We start from the raw sequence: 22912 nt of genomic DNA, 5'->3' as shown, positions 1-22912 counted from the left end.
GATCTGGAGGCAGTGTTGTGCCTAATACTACTAGGCATTATACTACACAACACAAAGTGTGCTCACACCCTGCAGTGACATTCTCAAGTTAGATACAACCCAAGCTATTAGGACTGCATATTTTTTTTGTACATAGTATAATTTGTGCTCAAAAAGTTGTACTTCTCCTGGAACAAGGCTGGATTTATCTGCATCCAAAAGGGTGCATGACAATATCACACATGTATGTGGAATGGTGAGAAACTTCCGAACTAACATTAAGCCACCACTGTTTGGATAAGTACTGCTTAACCCAGTTGTACCAGTAAGCTCTTTGAAGGGTAGCAAGTCTCTGTAGACAATAATCATACAATAAGAAGAAAAATGATAAAGGGGTCCATGTGTACATTGCTCAGAAAACTCATCCCACCTTTCCATATCCTGGGAAGTAAGGAGAGAAAAAAAACAACCAAGCAAAAGAACAGAACTCTCCACATCTGCCCTCTAAAGAGTGCAAAACCTGACATAAAATCCAGTTCACCTTATAAAACTACAAGCCTTACCAGATTAACCAGACGCCGAAGGCCATCATGCCTGTCAAAGAGCTCCAGGACAGCACGGAAGGAGAAGCAAATGGAAAAGAACATGGTAGCATGGCAGCATCCCGAGGCATGGGAGCACTCCATTAGCCATAAGGTGTAGTTCACTACATCTGAAAGAACATTATGGGGGTGCATGCACACCTAGAAAACAAAATAACATTCTTGAGAAGGACTTCAGATTGCTGAAGGAAAACTGTCCAAGGAGAATGAGGGCTCTTTAAGGGGAAATAGACAGAGGACAAATATCAGTTTCTTTCAGCTTGAACTGGGACATCTCAGACATGAAATAAAAAGTCCCATTTCCAGACCAGTAGAAGAGAGACCCTGTGAGACTAATAAAGGTTCTGATGTGGCAATGTAGGACTAGCAATTGGTCCATTCCCTGACCATTACAGTCTTAGTGCAGTGTAACTCCAGAGTCCTTTTCCATGCCACTTCAAGCTATCCAAAGCATGCTTCACTAGAGGCAGGGAAGGAAGAGAAGTTTCCATTGAAGAAACAAAAATTCTTCTCAGAGTAACAGTATCATACACAGTTCTAGCAAACTGTGGATGCATGGAAGCCTAAGGGAATTGCAAGGATCATCAAACGCTTGACTTTCTGTGGCAATAGATAACTGAGCCAGCCTTTTTGTTTTCTCAGATGATGCCTCTGAGACGTGCAGACCATGTGTTGGAGCTGCACTTTTGCATATGTTTGTTAGCTTCTAACAATGAGGAACTTGGAACCCTCTGCCAGGGTCAGTGCCAAGAGGAATAGCACAGACAGCTGAAGCACTGGCACCAGCTGCCAAACGTCAAGTGAGCAGATTTTTTTGTTTCTGCTGGTGTTGGACATATTCAAGGAATACACTGCTACCAGGTCCAGCCTTGGTTTCACTTCAAGACCAGAGGTTTCAAGACAAAGGACTGTCCCTTGAAACTTGCTTCCTCTGAAATCCAAAGACAAGAGTTCCCATATGCGAGTACTAAGAGAGGAACATACCACAGAAACCTGCTCTACCTTCTATCTGTATTAGGGATAACATCTAGCAAATGAGTCGATGTCACTACGAAACAGCTGTATGGTTTCATGACATGGCATGAGGAGTCAAAATCCTAACAGTGCACCCTGCCACAGCTTTTGGTTATCCTTTTGAACAACAATTCAAGCAGTAAGTGAAATCAGGAAGAAAAAAAAGGAGAAAAGGGAGCATGCAGCGTTTTCTCAAGACAAAGCTCATGCCACCAGGATCCATCTTTCTGACACAGTGGGCAAAAAAAGTGGAGGGAACATTATTCCAATTTCACCTTTATTGCCCTCATAAGTGAGATTTAATAAAGGATACAGACAGCCCTAATCAGCTGCGAATACCAACAGGTTTTTGAACACACTCATACAAATGCCAGCAGAATCCATACAGACTGAGCCTTAAACAACCACTACTAGTCTAGATGGTATGTGCTCAAGAGTGTTAAGCTCATAACACACACTCAGACATCAAAAACTAGGAAGATATAAGCAGAAATGTACAGTTATCAGTTTAACTGCTTCAATTTTCAGCTAAAAAAAACAAACATGAAAAACCAAATAAAAACCCCCAAGCCCCTAGACAATGCCAGGGACAGGCCAGGAACGCAAAGCTATCACTCAAAGCAGAGCAGAGCTGCAAGGCTTTAGGCTACAACTTTGCAGTTGCTTTGAATGTTAGAGCATGATGTTCGCATATGCGAGTACTAATGCTCTCAAGCTGAAAGTTCATCTCTTTTTACTTGGCATGGTAGCAGCTTCAGGATAAAGTGGATCGGTTCATAGCACGTAAGTGTTGCCACCAGTATAGAGAAATAAAGAAACAGAATCAATGTTTAAAGTACCTGGGAAACTGAAGTTTAAAGGTGCACTGCCAGTATCAGCCTGTCTAAAGGGATCTTGCTGGAGGAACACAATTGAGCTGAGAGGAGGATTTCTTTTAAGTCTTTTTTTCTGTGTCAAAATACGACATGAGGAACTTCACCTTCATGGTCAGCTGTTTTGACATTGATAAGCTCAGGCCACAGAGAACGTTTAGTGTCATTTAGTTTGATTTCCTGAACAATTCAGACCAGACATGCACTGGTGTTCTGCTGCACTCTAGCATCACCATAGAGGCTGTGCTGCCATGCAGAATCTGACTTGAGGTACGTGTAACACTGAAGCTATCCACACTGGGACCGTGCATGGAAAAACACAATATTGGGTATCCATTGGAACAGCCAGGAAAGGCAAGGCAAATGAGAATGGGGGAGGCTTTTTGGGTTTGGTGGGGTTTTTTGAAGAAAATGAAGGAACAGTAAGATGAAAAGGGAGATAAAAGTATTGAGACAATGCTGACAAAACAGAGATCTTCTGTTAACTCCCTAGGAACTGAAATCCAAACTCTTGAAACAAAACACTCAAATACACCATTATTTATATACTACCTGCTACCTGCACATACCAAAGTCTTCTACATAGATTTACTTTTTAGGTTAGAAGTTGTTTGTTCACTGTTTGAACACAGGTAGAAACACTGAGAAACAACAGACACCGCTGCTGTTATAGTGAAAGCATGCCTCTTACCCTCTCCATGGCATCTTGATTGTAAGACAAATAATACAAGCACATGGAGACCCCTGTTGCTGCCATGGAAGGACGAGGAATCTCCAGCAACTTTTGCACTCCTCCATGAGCAACAAACTCCGTTGCAAACTTATTGTGCAGCAGCAATGATGCCAAATGCTAAGGAAGGATAAAAGCAGATTAGACTGGGATTCTTCAAACTGTCATCAATTCCATCCCCCACCCCACAGAAAAACAGATGGCAGAAGAAACACATGCTCTGTGCTTTGTCCACCTTATTACCTCCTCCAATTACGTCTAACTGCAGAACATAGTATTTATCCCAACAGCAAGAGCAAAAAAGACACCATAACTTTGTATTACACATCTTGAAAAAATACAGGAAAAGTGGAGCAACTTAGAAACTATCCAATTGGCCACCTTAAGTCTTCTTTTCATACTTACTCGCCATTATCACCAAGAAATATTTAAATTTGCAGTCACAGTTCGTAAATGCCACATTGCTGGCAAGAAGAATGTTACAAAATAAAGTTTAAAGGCTATTGTTAAAACCAAAGTCTGCAGCTGCACTGAAGTTTACTACACATTCCTGTATTACCAACACCTTCAGAAGGAACAGTAAGAACTGTAAGAAGTAAGTAAGAAAGAAGGAACAGTAAATCCAACCCACTCCCAGCTGAAATAACCTACAACTTTGGTAGGAACACTGCTCCTTGTAAACAAATCCTCAGACAAGTGACAGTGAAATGAGGAGACAGATGATGCTTGGAGGATCAGAGGCAGAGAAGTTACCACGACAGACAGAAAGAACACACAGAAAAACACAACTTGCACTGATCCACTGCAGGTTTGGCTTGAATAAGGTTATTTTCGTGGTTCTGTACCTTGGCGAGGTAACCTTAAAGACTAATCACACAAAACTATTGTATTTCAAACATTAAGCTCAGAGATGTCATGCTGGGGCTTCTGGGAATAAGACACTTACACTTCTTACCCCTCACAAATGTCCTATGAGAAGAGAAGCAGTGGAACAACTCAGGAATGCTGTCTAAGGGCAACAGGGACACAAGCATTTGACCAAAAAAAGAATTTTTATCCTCTTATTTTAGGCAGATGGCGGGAGAAATTAATGGCACTTCCTGCACAAGTAAGATCTTCTCATCCCTTCCCCCCCTTTTTTAATTTTAAATACTTGAGAGCTATAAAACCAAAACCACAATGCATTTAAGCTGAGTGAAAGCCAATTTCAACTCCAGGGAATGCACACAGGCCTAAAGAAGGTGAGCATTTGCCTTTGCCACAAGCAGTAGACATACATTCAATCCTTTTACAATGTTTATGGTCCATTTTAGACCATACACATTATGAAAGTAATTTACCTTAAGGGCCTCAAAAGTGAGCAGCACATCATTGGTTTGCTTCAGGTCGATGTAATACATCATCAGGTCCCTTGATCCCAGTTGCATAAAGATGGGTAGCAGCTGAGAAAAAGAGTGGGAGACTAGCTGAATGTTTTAGGGAAAATACAAGATCTCTTTTGGTTTTTACTCTCTAAAACCCCCAGTTTTCCCCTATTAGCAGATACCTGTTATGAGAGGTCAGTGGTAACCAGCTCCATCCATAGGAAGCAATAAAGGTTAACAGACCTCTTGTAATACATCTGCTGACTGCAGCAAGGTGCATGACAGCTGCCACACGGAAATCTTAAGACTCTCCTTCAAGTGCGGCTATGGCAAATCCACACAGATACCACCCTGGCGATAGGTTCCACTTTCCATCTGTGCAAAGACAACTACCCAACAACTGAACAGAAAAAACAGGAGAGCAGGGCAACAAACCAAAACCCTTTGCATAATTCTTTGTGTAACAGCTTTATAGTATTAATTCCTATTTTTATATCCTATTATTGCTGGCATATGAAGTAATCCAGTCAGCATGCAGGGTATTAGGGGGATAATGGTTTCTCTGGCTCTCACAGAAGCAAGGCACACACGTGCACTTATAATGTATATCACAAAGCAAAACTGTGTTGCTTTGTTCTATTTCAAATTGAGCTAAACCACCTAAAAAAAAAGATTAGGCCTGCAGACCTATGCTAACTTAAGGTTTATGGTTAAGGGAAAAAAGGAAACACACTTTGGTAAATCTGGCACTGCCCAACTACTTTGTCCATTTCAGTAACAACAGCTCTCAAAAATATCTGCATAACATCATGACTCCTACAGAGCTTAAACCACTTCATTTTGAATTTCAAGTTCATTATTTCCTCAGACTTTTAACTGCAAGAGTCTCTCTCATCCCCAGAGGAAAGATGTCTGTAATTTCAAAGTGACTTGCCCTGTGCCATCTAAACCATCACCGAATTTAACAGAAACCAGGAATAAAATACCTACTGCCATGCTCCAACTACTAGACCACACACCTGCTGGGCTCCAGTTTGAGTATTACCAAGTAATACTGAAACTAATGACTTCACCAATTTGGAAGTCATCAACAACTCCACATAGGTTACCGATCTCCTTTGTATCAAGCAACATCAGAGTGATATGAGAGTTCTGCATATTCATCTCCACAATACCACTCAGTTTTGTCAGGAGAATTCAAGCACAGGGTGCTTCCTCCCACCTTCATGTGCTCACCTCTTGGTACTCCCCTAAAGGAGTCAGGTATTGAAGAATTAGCCTCTGCTCTATGGCGGGAGTCAAAGGGTAAAGTGTATAATTAGTGCCAATCACCCACGGGGACATTTCTGACCAGCTGCTGTTGGACAGTTCAACAAATATCCGCTCTGGTTCTGAAGTGGAGAAGCCCAGCTTCTGCTTGGCCTTCCGGAAGCCGTCTCTTTCATGCTGTTTCCCTGATTTGCTTTTTCTCAGTCCTCCATCATCTAGCTTTGTAGCAGAGTTTACTCTGCTACTGGTCTTATGACTTGAATCAAGATGAAAGGAGATATCCACATCACCAGTAACTTCCTCTTGCTCTCCATCTACCGCCATCTCCCCATAATCCATATCCACAGCTTCTTCATCTAGAGGCAGCAGAGGATCTGACGGCACTTTCCGAGGACTGGGCCGCTTGTTTTCTTGTTTTGTAGTCATTTCAGTCACCTGGAGCTCTCGTAGACGCCGAAGCACCAAAGCCACCTGTTTCACAAAAGCAGCATGTATAAGAACACACTTCTTGCTTTGGTCATGCAACTCACACTGGCTATATTTTTTGTTCTTATCATACAACCAACCCTGCAGCATAAAGCGTGTAGATAAATGCTGTGGTGTACATTTGCCCAGAGAAATAATGATTTCAAAGTGACTAAGAAAATTCCAATCCTTTTTGCTACAGCTACTTTCATTTTGAAGTATTTGCACCTCATCTCCTGCATGAGAAGGAAGTGGTTTAAAAGCCATTAGAAGCAGATGAGCTATACTGGTGCTAACAGAATCACATACCAGCTTGCACCATCCCTCCATTGTCTCTGCCTAGCCTAAAGACAACATTCCCTTTGAAATACAGCAGCTTTGACAAATTGCAGGTCCACACAGCCTAAGGTCATGCTTTTACTTTTAAAGGTTTTATCTGTGCAAGAATTAGGATTCACCTATGCTTCAACACACTGTACACTGTCCTGGGAGACAAATTTGCCTACCCTACTTTCTAAAAGTAATCCCAATTGCTGGTAAACATCATGCAGAATCAACACTAAACTGGTAAAAGGTTTAGTATTGAAGTGAATGAAATTTCATATTAAGTTGTTCCCATGTTGATTTACCTTTCATTTTAAAATCCCTGCCTGGTACATAAATCACAACATGTGACAGTTACAGATGTAAAGGTTCTGAAAATGTTTCTTTAAGGAAGCTATGAACATGAGTCCCATTAAAAAACATTATTTGCCTTCTTTCCTAGGTTTCCACTACTCTTTTTAGCACAACTGGTATAACAGAATAATCACACCGCATGCCCCAAGCTCAGCAAATGGGGGAAATCAGTCAGGAAAGGATGGAAAGCATGAGCTACTGACTCGCACAGATATTATAACCACTCTAAGACTCACATACTAACTCATGTATGTGAGCTCCCCACAAATGAAATAATTAAAACCCAAACAAGGTAAGGGAATCTGCCCTCTAAAAAGGAAAGTGATGGAGAGATCATTACCAGCTGTGAGTTCTCATCCCTGTAATTTGCAGCAATATCTTGGTTTTCCATTGCTCCTCCTAATAGCCCTGTTGCATATGTCCTTAGTGGCTGGTCGGCCTCCCGTGCCCACTTAAAGAGATTTTCAACTATGCCTTCCTAGAATGAAGAAAATAAGAAAGCAATTCCAACAGTTATATTCCATTTTTAACTTCTCAGTCCCAGGGAAAACATCTGTTGGTAACAATTCTCCCCATCTCTAGTAATGACCGGGCTACATTTCCTACCCATCATGTAATTAAGTGAAAATATATGAAACCAGAAAAAGAAACAAATTAACATTTTAAGCTGCATAAAACTATTGCCAGGCATAAGATCTTTGGAATTGGGATTTGCATACCTGCAAAAGCGCTTCTGAAGAGGCCAGTCAACCTACTGCCTAGGAGGCAGTCAAACACTACAGGTATAAATTGATGAGTTGAAACAAGCCCAAAGCTCCTGTTGGTTTCACCAATATAGAATCACAGAATCACAAAACAGTTTGGGTTGGAAAGGACTTTGTCGTGGTTTAAGCCCAGCCGGTAACTCAGAACCATGTAGCCACTCGCTCACTCCCCCCCACCCTTCTTCCTCCCCTTGCTCCCAAAGGGATGGGGAAGAGAACTAAAGAATGTAACTCCCAAGGGTTGAGGCAATAACAGCCCAGAAACTAAGGTATAACATAAACCACTACTGCTACCACCAATAATGATAAGGGAAACAACAAGGGAAGAGAATACAACCGCTCACCACCCACCGACTGATACCCAGCCTGATTCAAGAAGCAATCTAGCCCTTCCTGGAAACTGCCCCCAGTTTATATACTGGGCATGGTGTGCTGTGGTATGGAATACCCCTTTGGCTAGTGTGGGTTGGGTGTCCTGTCTCTGCTTCCTCCCAGTTTCCCCTCCTCCCTGGCACAGCACGAGACTGAGAAAGTTCGGAGTAAACATTACTTAGCAACAACTAAAAACATCGGTGTTATCAGCACTGTTCCCAGGCTGAAAGTTAAAAACACAGCACTGGAACACAGGAGAAAAATGACTGCTACTGCTGAACCCAGGACAGACTTTAAAATCATCAAGTACCAGCTCGCTGCCACAGGCTGGGTCACCTCCCAAAAGACCAGGTTGCTCAAAGCCCCATCCAACCTGGCCTTGAACACTGCCAGGAATGGAGCATTTACCACTTCCTTTGGCAACCTGTTCCAGTGCCTCACCACTTTCACAGTAAAGAACTTCTTCCTTATATCGAACCTGAACTTACCCTGCTTAAGTTTAAACCCATTCCTCCTTGTCCTATTGCTACAGTCACAGATGAAAAGTCCCTCTCCAACATCCTTGTAGGCCCCTCCAGATACTGGAAGGCTGCTCTGAGGTCTCCATGCAGCCTTCTCTTCTCCAGGCTGAACAGCCCCAACTTTCTCAGCCTGTCTTCATACCGGAGGTGCTCCAGCCCCTGATCATCCTTGTTGCTCTCCTCTGGATATATCTCCAACAATTTATCAGATTTCAAAGAAGCCACATTGAACTGACACCAAGTAGAACAGAATTTGGCTAAATCTTACGTTTCACTAAAAGCTTACTAGGGCTAAATTGAAAAGTCTTAAATGAGCAAGCTACCTGGTGCCAGAGGAACTCTACATACTAATGACTAATCACTAGCCAAAAGAACAATTCTCCACAATGTTTGGAGACGAGAGAAATGCATGCAAGTATACCAATCTGTACATATGAAGATCTTCATGTTAAATATGGTTAACAATTTTAATAGCAACACAATCTGCAGTGTTCAAACACAGGCTGCCAGGCACCTTTTCTTAACTAGGCTGGATGTTATTTAAAATTTAAAGCAGTCAATTGAAAATACAATGGTTTAGAATGAAAGATTCCTTTTTTACCTCATTTTCTCTCTCTAAATCATTACTGGATGTTGAAACATCACACAACACATCATTATCGTGACACGAACACTGCACGTAATTTGAATCACAGGTACAATACAGTAAAAAGATCAATTAAAAGTAATAAGGAGGACATACATTTCAATGAGAACTCTCAGCTTACAGATTTTTAAAGAGTTGTCTGTTATATATTTAAAGAAAACTGTATTATTATTTAAATGCTCTGAGATGTCATTACAAAAAAAAAAATTAAGCTGATGAGGCAGAGACCATGGCCACCAGAGGGCCTCTTCCCTGCCAGAACAGCACCCTCTTGAACCGGATCCCGGAGCTACCCTGGAATCTCCTGCATACATACAGGAACCCAAAGGGCCCTAACAGAACTCTCTATATTCATAGAGCCGCAAAATGGTTTGGGTTGGAAGAGACCTTAAAGTTCATTTAGTTCCAGCCCCCTGCCATGGGGAGGGACACCTTTCACTAGATTTGGTTGCTCACAGCCCCATCCAAACTGGCCTTGAACACTGCCAGGGATGGGGCAGCCACATTATCAAGTCCAAAAAACAGTCCTTAAGTGTAAAACTTAAATGAAAAACACACTTTCAATTTACACAGAGATTTAGTCTGAAAGAAACCTATATATTGTGCAAGTGGGGAACTAGTGCCTTGTTAATTTTTTTGGATTAAAGCCTTGCAGCCTTAGCTTTTGAGCAGATCACAAAGACCTCAAATTAAATTCAATCCTTCACAAAGGGAGCACATTATTACTTCATTTTATCATGCTTTAGAATTCACATCTGTATTTCCAATACTAAAGAAATTAATTTAGACTTTTGTATAAAGCACTACCTGATTTCCAAACTTCAGAAAAACATTACATTAATTTTTAGATAGGGAAACTGTGGCTCAGAAGTGAAATCTTTCTCCTCACTTTCAACTCTCTGTGCATTCCTTCAGAAAACCACACTTGCCAACACAGAGAAGACCGATTCAGCTGTCCATCACAGCTCCAGATAATCCCCACAAAGCATGTGGGGATTTCAGTCTGCTTAGTTAAAGCATGACTCACTTATCAGTTCGCTCTAATACTGCTATTGCTCTGCTGTAGCTGGGGATTACTGGACAAGACTCCTACAGCAAGTTTGCACGCTCTATATAGCCTGTGCCATTCACTGGCCTATAAAATAATTTGAATGACATTTCCCAAAACATTACACTAAGTTCCAGCTCCTCTGTTTGAATCAGTCCTGTTATACCTTAATAAATGTGAAATACCCAAGATTTGATCACTTGAACATGCCAAGATCAAAAAGCTGCGAGCAGATTGTCTCACAGAGACAGGATTTTAACGTGGCTTTTTACCAGTTTCTCTTACAGGAAAGACCACCGTGGCACATAATTCACCAAGATTAAAAAACAGGCCTTAGATACCTTTTCCTGAAAGACAACAGCTGTTTCCAGTCCTGGCATGATATCCAGAAGAAGTCGGCAGGCAGCAGTGTTTAATGGAGGTTCTCTGCTTGTCATCACATAAGCATTCACTAGCTAGAGAAGATCAGGAACATTGGTTTGAAATTCAACTCTGAACAAAACCAGGGCAGTGAAAGCCTTACAACTTCCACAGTAGCAAAATGATTAAGTGAGAAATGTCAGTATGTAAACCCTGGATCTTAAGATGACCAAACCTTAACCTGCTCCCCTCAGTGCCACACAAATTGAAATTACTTCTCAGAGAAACAGGAGTCCCCTCTGCTGTGCACCAACTAAATACCTAACTTGAACTGATCTGTAAAGACAAGTGCCCATAAAAAAATTGCTGTTTAGTAATAGTGCAAACACAAAAACACAGTAGCTAAAAAAGTCATCATAAAAATAGCACATTTTTAATGGCATCTATGTTTGCTTATCACTTGCAGTTTAAGACAGAAAGCTACATGCAAGCAATCTGTCAGAATCTTACAGCAATGTCAAGTGCTTGCAGGGATGTGAGGCTACCAAAATTCTAGCTAGTAACTCATGTTAGAGTACAGCAATGCAAGAGGGAAGTCAAACTCTTGCCTTCTAATTCTCTGTATGAGTCTTCTAGAGCTGACATACTCCTCTGCTTCCACAGGCAGTCCAGCATTTCCAAATATTCTGAGATAAGGCATTGGAATTAGTGGTATTAATTTCCCTTACAGAAATTAATTATGTTTTTAAACTTGTATTAGAGAAGCTACGGTCATTTTTAAAGAGATTGATAAGCCTTGAGAAGAGCTAATTCAATTGTTGCTATACACATTCCAGCATTCCTGAACAGCTCATGAACTTCCCCTTCCTTGAGTCCCTTTAACAGTGACAAATCAGTTGCACTTCAATCCATTCAAAAAACCACAGCTACGCAAGAGCTAGTCCTGACAGCAGGAAAATAAATATTAAATAAGTAGTGAGGTTAACCAGCACAGATTAAACAAAAATGATAAGGCGATGTCAGGAACTCATATCGTAGAGCAACACAGAACTGACAGATAGAGCTCTAGAGCAAACCTACCGCGTTCATGAAATCATCATTCTTGAATAGTATCCTCAGTAAGTGACCAAGCATGCACTCTGGGTCTGCTCGACCTGTGGGAGAAACAGGAAGAGATTTAGCCACCTACCTCAAGATGTCAAGATTAACACTGAACTGCTATCTTCAGATTGGTTGTGGAATAGTCTAGTTAGCCAGACCTCTCTCAGAAGGAGAATTACAGAAGAAATCATATGAATTACTCACTGACTTAGCATTTTTTTTCTAGCAGGCATTCCATCCCTAGAATGCCTACTAGTCAAAGCACGACACATTTTAGTGGTCCAATGGTATGAAACTGGCATTTTCATACATTGAAGATGCAGATGTCAGGCAAACTGTTCCAGTAACTTGTAATTAAGTCACCTCCAAAAAAAAAAATATCCAAGGATAACAAGATAAAAAGCATCACTTTACATAAAAACTGCCCGATATCAGCACTACAGCACACATACCCAGTGCAAAAGCAGTTTCAGACCTTGATCAGCAGTAGGTACATTCAGCGTAAAATTTTTTTACACTTAAACATGAATTACCTGGTATCCATTGTGACAAGAGTTAGTGCTGCCAAAACCATTCAGGACATCTTACCTGGGTGTCGGTCATCAAATGGGTCCGGATCACCTTTCCGATACTCTTCAGTCTCTTTCTCAATCAGCTCGGACATTCTGCAGAAGGAATGACATCAAATGAGCAGAATTCACACTGTCTTCTCCTAGTGCACAGCTCCTCACAATAGCCTATCTGTTGAAGTGCTATAAAACAGCTCATCAGCTTTCATTTGAACAGTATTCAGTGCCACTAGAGGAATTCAGACTTCACAATAGAGGGGTGAGAAAAGAGACTTGCCACTAATATCTCATTCCCCCCATTGCTGTTCCAAAACACACTGAACCCATATCAACATACCAGCGATAACACAAGCATGATACTTTGGGTGGCCAACACCTCTTACTTACTTATGTTAGAGTCCTGGTGACGTTCTGTGACACAAACTGTAGAGAACTAAAGTAAATAAAGGGCTCGAGTAGTACTTCCCAACACCATAGTCTTTCTTTTGCAGCAAATCAAGTCCTGAAGAGGGAACTTAGTCCCCTCTCCTATTCAGTCTGTGCAGGGGCACCTGCTCAAACTGCCTACACAACTTTTTTTTATTTATGCATATTATATTTTGATATTATTATATTTAATATTGTGTGATAGTAAAAGTTTTTAATATTTAATAGTGTTGTGTAATCTCTATTCAGCATATCCCTACAGCTCCATCAAAGCTCAACTTTTTAGCATGTGTCAGTTACTGTAATGGGTAAGACAAGGAGAAACTCAGCCATCTCCCTATTCATAGACCTTCAAAACACATTAAATGCTCTCCAGACCAGGAAAAAAAAGGCTATACCCTCCCTTAAAATGAGAAGCAGCCTCATCAGACACAAGAAGTCCTATACTCCACTTAGAATGGGCAGCAGGGGAATTAACTATTATTTTTATTTAAACAAAATCAAGAAGAGGGAGATTATCTCATGGTCAAGCAATAAATAATTCCATACTCATCCCCTGTCCTTCTCCATAAAGTGTTACAGCAGAAATATATGCAGTTTGAGGGGAAAGAAAGAGCAATATTCAGTAAGCAGTAGCAAATTAAATCTTATTTCTTTGGTATAAGACCTCGTTCCCTCCCTCCTACTGAAATCTAGAGTGGGGTGCAGAGTCTATGTGCAGCATAACATTGTAAAACAAGTTCTTAATACCTTGAGATCAGGATTTATTACAAGGGAGGGAGAACCACTGCAAAAACATTTGTCTTTTGCAGAGGATTTCCCTTACAGAACGCCACTGACTTCTCCATTCCGGTTACTTTCCAGAAAATACCCTGTGCTCCTGTGGACAATTAGAGGGAAGAATGTTACTTGGTCCTGCCCCAGCGAACTACACTGACTTGCCCACATGACAGAGGATGGTGTTATGAAGCCTGCCCAGACTTCAGGAACAGCAAATTAGCTCATCAGGAATGAGCAGAGAACTTTCCTGCTTGTCTCTGATCTGACAACTCTCTTTCAGCATACTGTTTATCCTATGGGCTTCTAATATTTACTTTTAGTAAGCCTGAATGTGAGGAGATGGAAATTGTGTCCCTTGCTAACAGGTGGCACAGCTTGAGCTCTCACAATCTGCTGGCAAAAGCAAGCTACTTATATACTTCTCTGCCAGCTCCTCTTTTTTTTTTTCCATAGGAACTAATAGCTTGAGAGGTGTCTGCTGACAGACAACTGGGACAAATGGGGAGTTGAGAAGCTGCACCCTCAGCTTGTCAGGTCTTTTTAGGTGAGAATCAGCATTTTGACAATGTGCCAGAAAGGACAGACAAGCAGCATGGAAAGTGAGCATAACATTCTCATCAGTCCATCCTGCTTAGGTAGGCAGCCAAGCAGCATGCCAGCTGAAGCTGCCAAGTGGTTTCAGGGACGACAACATTATCACAGCCTAGATGAAACAGGCTTGTGAATCACCAGTTATAGGGGGGTTGAGACTATTAGTCACAATTGCTTGAGCAAAAATAAAAAAGCATTGCCTCTTCAAAATTTACTTTCAAAAGGGGAAAAAAAAATAAAACACAGGCTTGTTGACAATACCCTTCTCTTAACTAACACATACAAAGGTGGTGTGTGAAGTGATTCGGATTAATCTATCTAGATCAACAGCTTTGTCAATTCTCAGTTGAAGGAGCAGGAGAGTCAAACAACAGTGGTATACATAAAAGCATGTCAACCTTCCAAGACTCCCAGGATCTAGAGGGCATAATATAAAACAATTCTAACATTGCATTAATTCACCATTAATGACCAACCTGAGCCTTTACAACAGACTGCAACAGCATAAGATGCTCTAGGATCCCCCACCACAACACACTTGGTTTGTGGAGATGAAGAATGATGCTAAGCTGCTGATTTACTCCCTTTTTGAAAAGGGCTCCAGGGATGCAGTGAGGATCTGACTCCCAGGATTTGCCAGAATGGTAGAACACAACTCGCACCCAGACTATGAACTAATGCTCTTGCAAGATTACTTCAATTTGCAACATTTTGAAGAATACATATACCCTAAATATCTGTTGCTTGCTGACATGCTTTCTAAGCAACTTTTTCAAATCCTACCTTCTGACACTCCAGAGTTCATAAATTCAGGAAACTGGTTTATTTGGAAGCGACAATCAGCTGTGACCTATAAGCCACACTGTTGTTGTTCTTGTCCTGTGACTGTCAAAATACTCACTACTGCCCATCCACATATGCTACTTCAGCATCACATTCAGCAGATCCCCATCCACACAGAGAGGTTTTCTTCTATTTAGCTCAGAAGGAGGAAGGAAGCAGAAAAATGTCACTCACCAACAAGCATTACCACAGCTTCCTCTACCTAAAACAATATTCAAGGGCATTACTCTGCATCAGGACACCAGCAAGCTGCAGTTGGGGATTCCAATTATCAATTCCTGCAAACTCCTTTAAATCTATGCTGTATCTAAACCCCTCTCCTCCAGACAGACATATGGCTTTCACTGATACCTGAAGCACTGTAAATCCAGCTTCTGCCAGAGCCAGTAGACCCCCTTGCTATCTACCACAAATAAATCTGTATTATCTCCACTGAAGCCAATATACCCAAGCTTTCACCATCCATAACCACTCTGCCTGCTGCACAGAAACCTTGGAGAACCAACAGAGTTATCAGACTTGTCTGGGCATAAGTAATGTATGGAACTCAAGGAACTGAGGGGGAGCAAGAAGTGCCAGACTGCTATAAACACAAGAAAAGACATGTTTAATTTAAACGTCTTTAAATTTCTTAGACTATAGTAAATTTCTGCTGTTTATGCCTGTAAGAAAAAGCCTTGAAATAGCACATATGTTTCCTTCAAGACACAATTCAGACAATACACAAAGATACACCAAAACATGTCTCATGATTTTCAAGAGACCTACTCATTTTCAACTGTTCAGGATTGCCTTTCTGCTGCTCATCTCCCTCTTCTGTGCTGCTAACTTTAAAACGTAGCAACAGCACCCTAGTGGTGCCCACTAGGTGAGGCATGGCAAAGATCTGTGCAAAGAAGCTACGCCAGATTCCTGTTCCTTCCATCCAGTGCCAGCTCAGGATCTGTGCACTGACTTGTCTGACCAACAATGCAGAACAGAAACCTGGATTGCTCTTAATGTACAAGTGCAGTTAAGTCTCTCTGCATATACTAGGCAGGCCACAGGTCTGCCACCAGCAGCATGAGGAATTGGGTGGAATTTCTGTGAATCTCCTGTTAAAGCAAGAGTAATACCAGTTTATCCAAGACACAATACAATTGACAATTCAAATGATTCTCTTGTAATAGAAGAGGTCTTATAATTAATGGTGTTACTGATACCTACACAGCTCCTTAGTTATTTATTGGTCCAGGGAATATTTTCCTCATAGATACAGTACAACACACCAGTCAACCAACATTCAGTTTAAAAATAATTATTCAAGTTTTAATATTTCACTTTAAACATGCCCTATAAATTTCAATAAAATCTTTCCAATGTAATCTCTTGAATTCATCCAAGGAGTTGCTCTCGCCCTTTCATTTAATCTGACCAATGTTACACCAACCATAAACCCCAAACCACCACTCTGATGAACAACATTCTCATAGCTTTTGATCTTTATCAATGTTTTACAAGCTCTGGGTGAAGACACCGAAGTTATTTCAACTATTTAATGATTCCCCTGACTTCTATTATTTCGGTGAATTTAATTTATGTTTTAGAGGCACTTAGTGTAAATTCCACGCAATACAAATCTTACCAAAAATTGTGTGTATGAAACACCACACTTAAGAGCTCAACTTTCAAACCAAGAAAATTAATTACCAACAGGTAATCAGGTATGTAAAAATCGCAAGCAAAAACACGGTAAAAGCTGCTGTCAAGTATCTTCAGATATTCAGTGTTAGGAATTTAGTTAATAGATCTTACCTGGTGAGAATAGGGACCATGTCTTGCCCGCTGCCATGTTCTTTCTCCCATTGCTCAAGCAAAGCAGTGAGCTCAGCCTTGGAGTCCACATGCCCAGATCCTGAAGTCATGGCTTAGCCTAAGGCAAAGGTAACACCCAAAAAAGAAGAGGGGGGGGCTGTAAAAAAATGCGCAAGAAATCCCATACAGTTTAGCTATATTCATTGAAATAATCTAAACCAAAGTTTACATGTCATTGGGAAGAGGCAAGTCAGCAACAAGGAATGAGAATGAGAAGATTAAGTGACTGCTGAAGTTCACTTTCAATGTTGGAAGTTCCGCTTTAGTCCTTTGCCTGAAGAATAAAGAACAAGCACACACTTTGAGCACAAGTCTTAACTGGTATATGACAACCCTGACCATGATGGGAAGAATGTACCTAACCACAGGCGTGCTCAGTACTGAAGCTTTTTAAGCTCTACCTTAATGCCATGAGCAGACCTCAGTTAGCCTTTTGCTGTTGCTCAGGGATTTACTCAAGAAACAACAAAGTTAGGACAAGAAGAGCATTTACAGTGTCATTATTCCAGTTTAGCACCCTCCGGACAGCTGTGAAAGAGCCAAGAATCATATTAGCTTCACACTGCCAAAAAGGCAGAAGGCAGGGGCTCTGAGCAGCAGCGGGCAGTGGAAGGAGCACCAAAAGAGCTGGAGGTGGGAAACAGCAGGTTGCTGCATTGCTACTTGTTCAAGGGTTCCAAGAACAGTCAGCGACTCTGGTAAGAAGGAAGAATGATCGCAGGAGGGAGCACTGGAGCAATTACTTCCAAGTTTATCAGCTTTTACTTGCCAGACAGCAACTGACAGGAGATTTATCTTCCCATCCTCATAAGTGAGATCCCGCTACAGTACTGAGAGACTTGTCAAGGTACCATTTAACAACAGGAACTATCACTCCAGATTCTGTTGAAGCCTCTGAATTTCCACATGTCAATTTTTGTCAGTCTGATAAAGATCTTCTAGAAATATTAACAGGCCAAACTAGAGCAAAATCCACCCCAAAACACTGCCAAAGCTCTTAGTTTCCAATCTGACAGACTGTGATTGCTGTGAAGAGGGGTAATTTCTGGAGGAAGGAACACCCAATCCTAATTTATAAATTGACCTTGTATTGGTGAGGGGAGAGGAGAATGGGTCAAAGCAAAAGAAATTCTTTCACATCCAAAACCACACAAGAATTGCCAGCATTTCATTAGCCATAACATGGCCAATATCCATCTGCCATGAAATTAAATATTCTTTTGTCATAACTGACCAGGAGAGAGAACTTCTCAAACCAATGTTAAATATAGATCTGTTTAAGACAGTGATACACACACCTACTCCTGAAATACATATTGATGAACCAGTTAAATGACAGGCTGTAAAGGGGGCCATAGGTCCACCGAGATTAAATAAGCATTTAAAGGCCAGGTACATTCTGAAAACCATGGCCATGTTTAACCCAGTGTTAGATAACTCCAATGGGTTAAAACCTTTTTCTCCCTCAGGAAATGGATGAGCAATCCTGCAGCTCTACCTCATGCCTCATAGGTGCTTCAGACTTTAACATACTGTGACTGGTGAGTTAAATGGGAGACAAGAAGTGAAGATCACCTGCCTGAAGACAAAACTGACTGAAACTGCACAAAAATCATCCCCCAAAGATGATGGAAAAATAAACCTGCAACTACAAGACACCCAGTGTGAGGAAAACCATTTTAAAAAGTACTTTATGAAGTGAACATCTGCTACCAAAAAACCTACCTATGCATAAAGAAAGATGATGTTTTCTAAATGACAAGCAATTACAATTTTATCTGGCGCATTCATTTTTCATTCATCACAAAATCAGACTGGGAAAGAAAAAAACACTATCTATATGCAGGCAACAACACCTAAGACTGTACACACACACTGAAACAGCTCTGAAAAAGAAAACTTCCAAGCTCATAAAGCTCCATTCCCTTTTTCATTAACTGAACAACACTTGCCAGCAGCACTTTGGAGCTTTTAACCATACAGATAAACATCCAGACAAATCTACTCGGCCTCAGAACGCAAGTGCTGTATCTGCATTCAACCAGTTGAGACATCTCCACCTTCAGTCTACAGCCAAGGGATATAGAATAAAGTGCCTTGTGACCCCAGAGCTTGTATAAGGCCTGTACAGGCCCTCCTGCAGTCTGAAGAATGGTTTACTTCCCGCAACAACCTTGAACTGCTTCAGCTAGAAAATAAAAAAGGTCCAGCAATACCTGCAACAGGACAACAAAGTTCCAGTCAGGAAGACTATAGGAAATGCTCACATTGCCCTCTGGGACACCCTGCTCTACACCATAACCACGCAAAACCAGAAAGTACATTATGGGTCTAATGTACTTAAAGTACATTATGGGTCTAAATAACTGGTGCTGAGACACAACCGTTTTCCTGAAATGAAGTTAAAACACAAAAATATCACCCTTTCTATAGGTACACAGCAATGAAAGTAAATGTCTCGCTACGGCACCTCAACTATTCCAAAGGCCTATCCCTCCCAACCTATTCAAAACAATTTGACTGTTCTACATGGCACCGCAAAGAGCAGTGACAATAGCAACTACCTCAGAAGCATCTGCTTCCACAGTTCTCATATTAATACACATCAGCAGCAAAATACAGATATATGGATAGAATAGTATGGCAGGTGGATAACTTTTTAAATACAAACCCCAAACCAACTCCTACTGCACTCACTTTTTGCAAGAATTCCATCTTACAGCCAAGTGAAGAACTCTACAGAAAAGGACAAGATCAGAAATGGTATGAACTAAACTGGAGCTGTCAGAACTATCCCAGCCTGTTAGACGGGAAGGCCTCAGAGAGCAACTCGGACTTTCACTATTTCCTTTGCACAGGCTGGTGAATAAATTCAATCTTAAATTGCCTTCCAGGAACAAGCAGAACAGGGAGCAGCAGCAAGATGGGGAGCAGGTATCTCACTGGGGATTTAAATCCATAGGGGCATGACTTATCTTTTATAACATTTGGAAATCATGGCCTCTACAGATTTCAATTACAGTATGTAATAAGCTAAGGACTGGAATAGTTTTTTTCCAAACACCATTACTGTCAATATTATATTTAGAATCAACAGAACTGAAATTTAAAAAGCATAAAGCACTTTCTCAAAGGATTTGATAGTGAAAGACATATTTACAACCTTAACTATCACAGTGAATACTCCCACTGAAAATCCACATACACGTTTCAGCACTTGGCATTGCTTTAAGGTTAAACGCTACTTAGTAGCCCAATATTATAGCATAGATTTTGTGAGCACTGAACTTAGATGTAAAAATTGGACAGAAAAGGGAAACCCAGAAGTATTCAGACACAGATACCTGGACGTACCCGCTACTCACCTGCTACTCAAGACACCTTAGTGCTTGTGTCACTTTAGTCAGACACCTCTGAATGCCAGAAACCCAAGTCCCACAGACCTCTAACTTCAAACCTCGAGCAGGTCATGACAGTTCAGCTTCACCCTTTGTTCCCCAACATATCTGAGTGTTGCACTGACTGCAACACTACCCCAGGTCATTCACTTACTGACTTTGTGTTGCATTCACGAAAAGGACTGCGAGGTTCCCAACACACTTCAATGCAGATACACATTTTAAAGTATGAAAATAAATCTAATTGTAAAATCTGAAATCCAACAATTTGGTTACTTGAGAAATAAGTGCAAAATCCATATTTTAGCAATTTAAATGGAAAAAAAAGAACCACATAAACCCACAAATCATTCCTCGGGGGGGGGGGGGAAGGGGACGGGACCAAAACAACCAAATTTAATCAACTCTGTAGAAAAGACTGTACATTTCTACTGATATGTGGACAAAAATTACACGAGGATTTGTACATCCATATGGATAGCACCAACTCACATTTTAGTAACTGCACTGTGACCCAGCTTAAACAATCAAGTTTCATATTGTTCCTAAACATGATTTTATGTGTGGCAGAGGACACAACGTAGATGAAAAGTCAAATATAACACTGTAAGGGAAAATTAAGAACTTATGATTGGAATCCAGCAAAATACACAGCAAGCTGACCAGCGTACCTCTATGCTCTTCCATATTTATAACACAAATAATTCCCTACTTTTTAAAACTATTAAAGTCTCCCTTCAATCACAACTATTCTTTAAATTCCGAGATACCAGACAGCTATTTGCCGAAACCTGTTCAGTCTGAAACAACCAACGGTAATGAACTGTCATGACCTGTCAACACCAGAGTTCACTTGTGGAAGGAAGTATGCCCCAAACTAACCAAACTTCCACGATCTATGGAGCATAAAATCCTGGTTTGGTGTCATACATGAGGGAAGTCCTGGCTGGTTCAGCTTCCCGCTGTAACCCCTAACAACACCCCAATTGGGCTAGTAGAGAATATTCCTAGTGTTGCTTTAAATATTAGCTTTTAAAAGGACCAATTTTTACGGTTTTAAGGCCAGAGAAAACCACAGAGTTATTCAGTTTCCCAGAATTTCCGCTTTTACAAACCAAACTTGGAATTACGGGCTGCTCTGCCAGGACAAGCACAAAAACAGAGGAACAAACTTCTGCTGTCGACAAAAAGAAGGTAAAAAAGAAAACAACGCTCTGTTTTAACATCAGTTCCCCTCTACACGTCTGGAACCAACACCATGAGGCCCCAACTAACCCTGAGGAGCGCTGGGCCCGGGCAGCGGCAGTGACAGCTCCAGCGGGCCCCGGCGCCGCAGCAAGGCCAGCAGCACGCGGGAGCTGCCCGCCGGTTCAACGGTTCGCCGGGACTCAAGGGAAGGAACCGCCGTCGCTGCCCGGCCGATGCAGAGCTTTAAAGGACAGCAAAGGGGGAAGAGGGAGCGCCCCAAGCCGGGGAGCCAGCCAGCCTGCCTCCTTCCCTCCTTCCTCAAGCCGGCCCAGCGGAGCCCCGCGCGAACCAGCAACTCCGGAGGCCCCGGAGCAACAGAAAGAGTCCCAGAGGAGGGAGGCAAGGGCCGGCCGGGCCGGCCGGCAGAGCACCGAGGCCGGCGCGGCGCAGTCCCACCCCCGCCGGGAGAGCTGACAGGCCCAGTGGGGCCGGGCCGGGGTCAGCGCCCGCCGGGCCTCGCCGTTCCCCCTCTCACCTTGTGCTTCCGAGAGCGCCCCCTAGCGCGGGGGCGGGGCGCGCAGCCCGACCGGCCTCAACCGGCGGCTCTCGCAGGCCCTGAGGGAGCCACCTCTGCCACGCGCGGAGGCCGCGGCCGCCAACCGGTCCTGCCTCACCGGGCCGTGCCCAGGGCCAGCGCGGCGGCGGAGCGGCCCGCCCCACCCGGCCCAGCGCCCCGTACCTGCCCGATGCCCCGCTGGGTCCCCGCCGCTGCCCCCGGCCCCTGAGCTCGGCCCCGCACACCCCGCGGCGGCCGCGATTGCTATGGCAGGCACACACTTTGCGCGTCACCACGCTGGGGGCGGGTCAAAGTGCGCGAGCCGGCGCGAGCGACGGGCGGGGACGAAGGGAAACGGTGGCAAGGCCCCGCGCTCGGCCTGCCGGGAAACGGAGTTCGCGTGGAGGCGAGCCCCTCCTGCGCACGCGCCTTCCGGGCGGCTCCGCGGAGGAGCCTGGGAGTTGTAGTTCCCGGTGCGCGCAGCCGTTGCCCTCCAGAGGCCGGCCTGGCCCAGCGCACAGCTGCTGCGGCGGCTCGTAGCGAAGGGGCGTTCTCCAGGGAGGGAGCGGGGCTGTTTACTCGAGCTTCTTCCAGGTTGGCACTGAGGAGCCACCGAGCAGCAGCTGCCGGCCCTGATACCGGGGTGTCGGCCGCGATAGCGGCACAGCGACACGCACGCTGCCATCCCGCCCTCCAGCCCCACGGGGCACTGCAGGGACTGCACCATCTGCGCCTTTTTCTTCCCTTCGCATGCGAAGGCCGAGTGTCCACTCGTGCATCGTTCCCCTGCTTAACGTTACCTCTGGGCAGAGAGCGGGGTGTGTTAGTGGGAGGGCGGCTGGAAGATGAGCTTAGCTGGGGAGCGTGCCTGCCTCCACTGCTTCTGCAGAGTGGTCTCTTCTTATCTGCAAGAGAGGAACAC

General features: G+C 42.9%; 1 protein-coding gene across 4 annotated transcripts in view; it reads right to left on the bottom strand.

The window, feature by feature from the left end:
* The window catches only part of DCAF1 (DDB1 and CUL4 associated factor 1), a 56026-nt gene extending 33692 nt beyond the window's left edge, over nucleotides 1-22334 (bottom strand). The window contains exons 1-10 of one of the 4 annotated variants that reach the window (XM_061458264.1): nucleotides 22174-22334; nucleotides 16789-16906; nucleotides 12374-12450; nucleotides 11765-11838; nucleotides 10666-10779; nucleotides 7314-7451; nucleotides 5798-6301; nucleotides 4538-4639; nucleotides 3159-3317; nucleotides 543-722 (exon numbers count right to left, since the gene is read on the bottom strand). In XM_061458264.1, the coding sequence (XP_061314248.1) occupies nucleotides 543-722; nucleotides 3159-3317; nucleotides 4538-4639; nucleotides 5798-6301; nucleotides 7314-7451; nucleotides 10666-10779; nucleotides 11765-11838; nucleotides 12374-12450; nucleotides 16789-16898 (1458 nt within the window). In that variant the 5' untranslated portion in view covers nucleotides 16899-16906; nucleotides 22174-22334. Of the gene's footprint in view, nucleotides 1-542; nucleotides 723-3158; nucleotides 3318-4537; nucleotides 4640-5797; nucleotides 6302-7313; nucleotides 7452-10665; nucleotides 10780-11764; nucleotides 11839-12373; nucleotides 12451-16788; nucleotides 16907-19064; nucleotides 19087-22173 lie in introns of those variants that run through there. The other 3 variants (XM_061458263.1, XM_061458261.1, XM_061458262.1) reach the window with 3 other exon arrangements.
* Nucleotides 22335-22912: the final 578 nt, after the last annotated feature.

Source organism: Pezoporus flaviventris, unplaced genomic scaffold (assembly GCF_033815535.1).
Source record: "Pezoporus flaviventris isolate CSIRO_AGI_PZ_B2104156 unplaced genomic scaffold, CSIRO_AGI_Pfla_v1 ptg000026l, whole genome shotgun sequence".
NCBI classification, from domain to species: Eukaryota; Metazoa; Chordata; class Aves; order Psittaciformes; family Psittacidae; genus Pezoporus; species Pezoporus flaviventris.
This window is presented reverse-complemented; position numbering and strand designations above follow the sequence as displayed.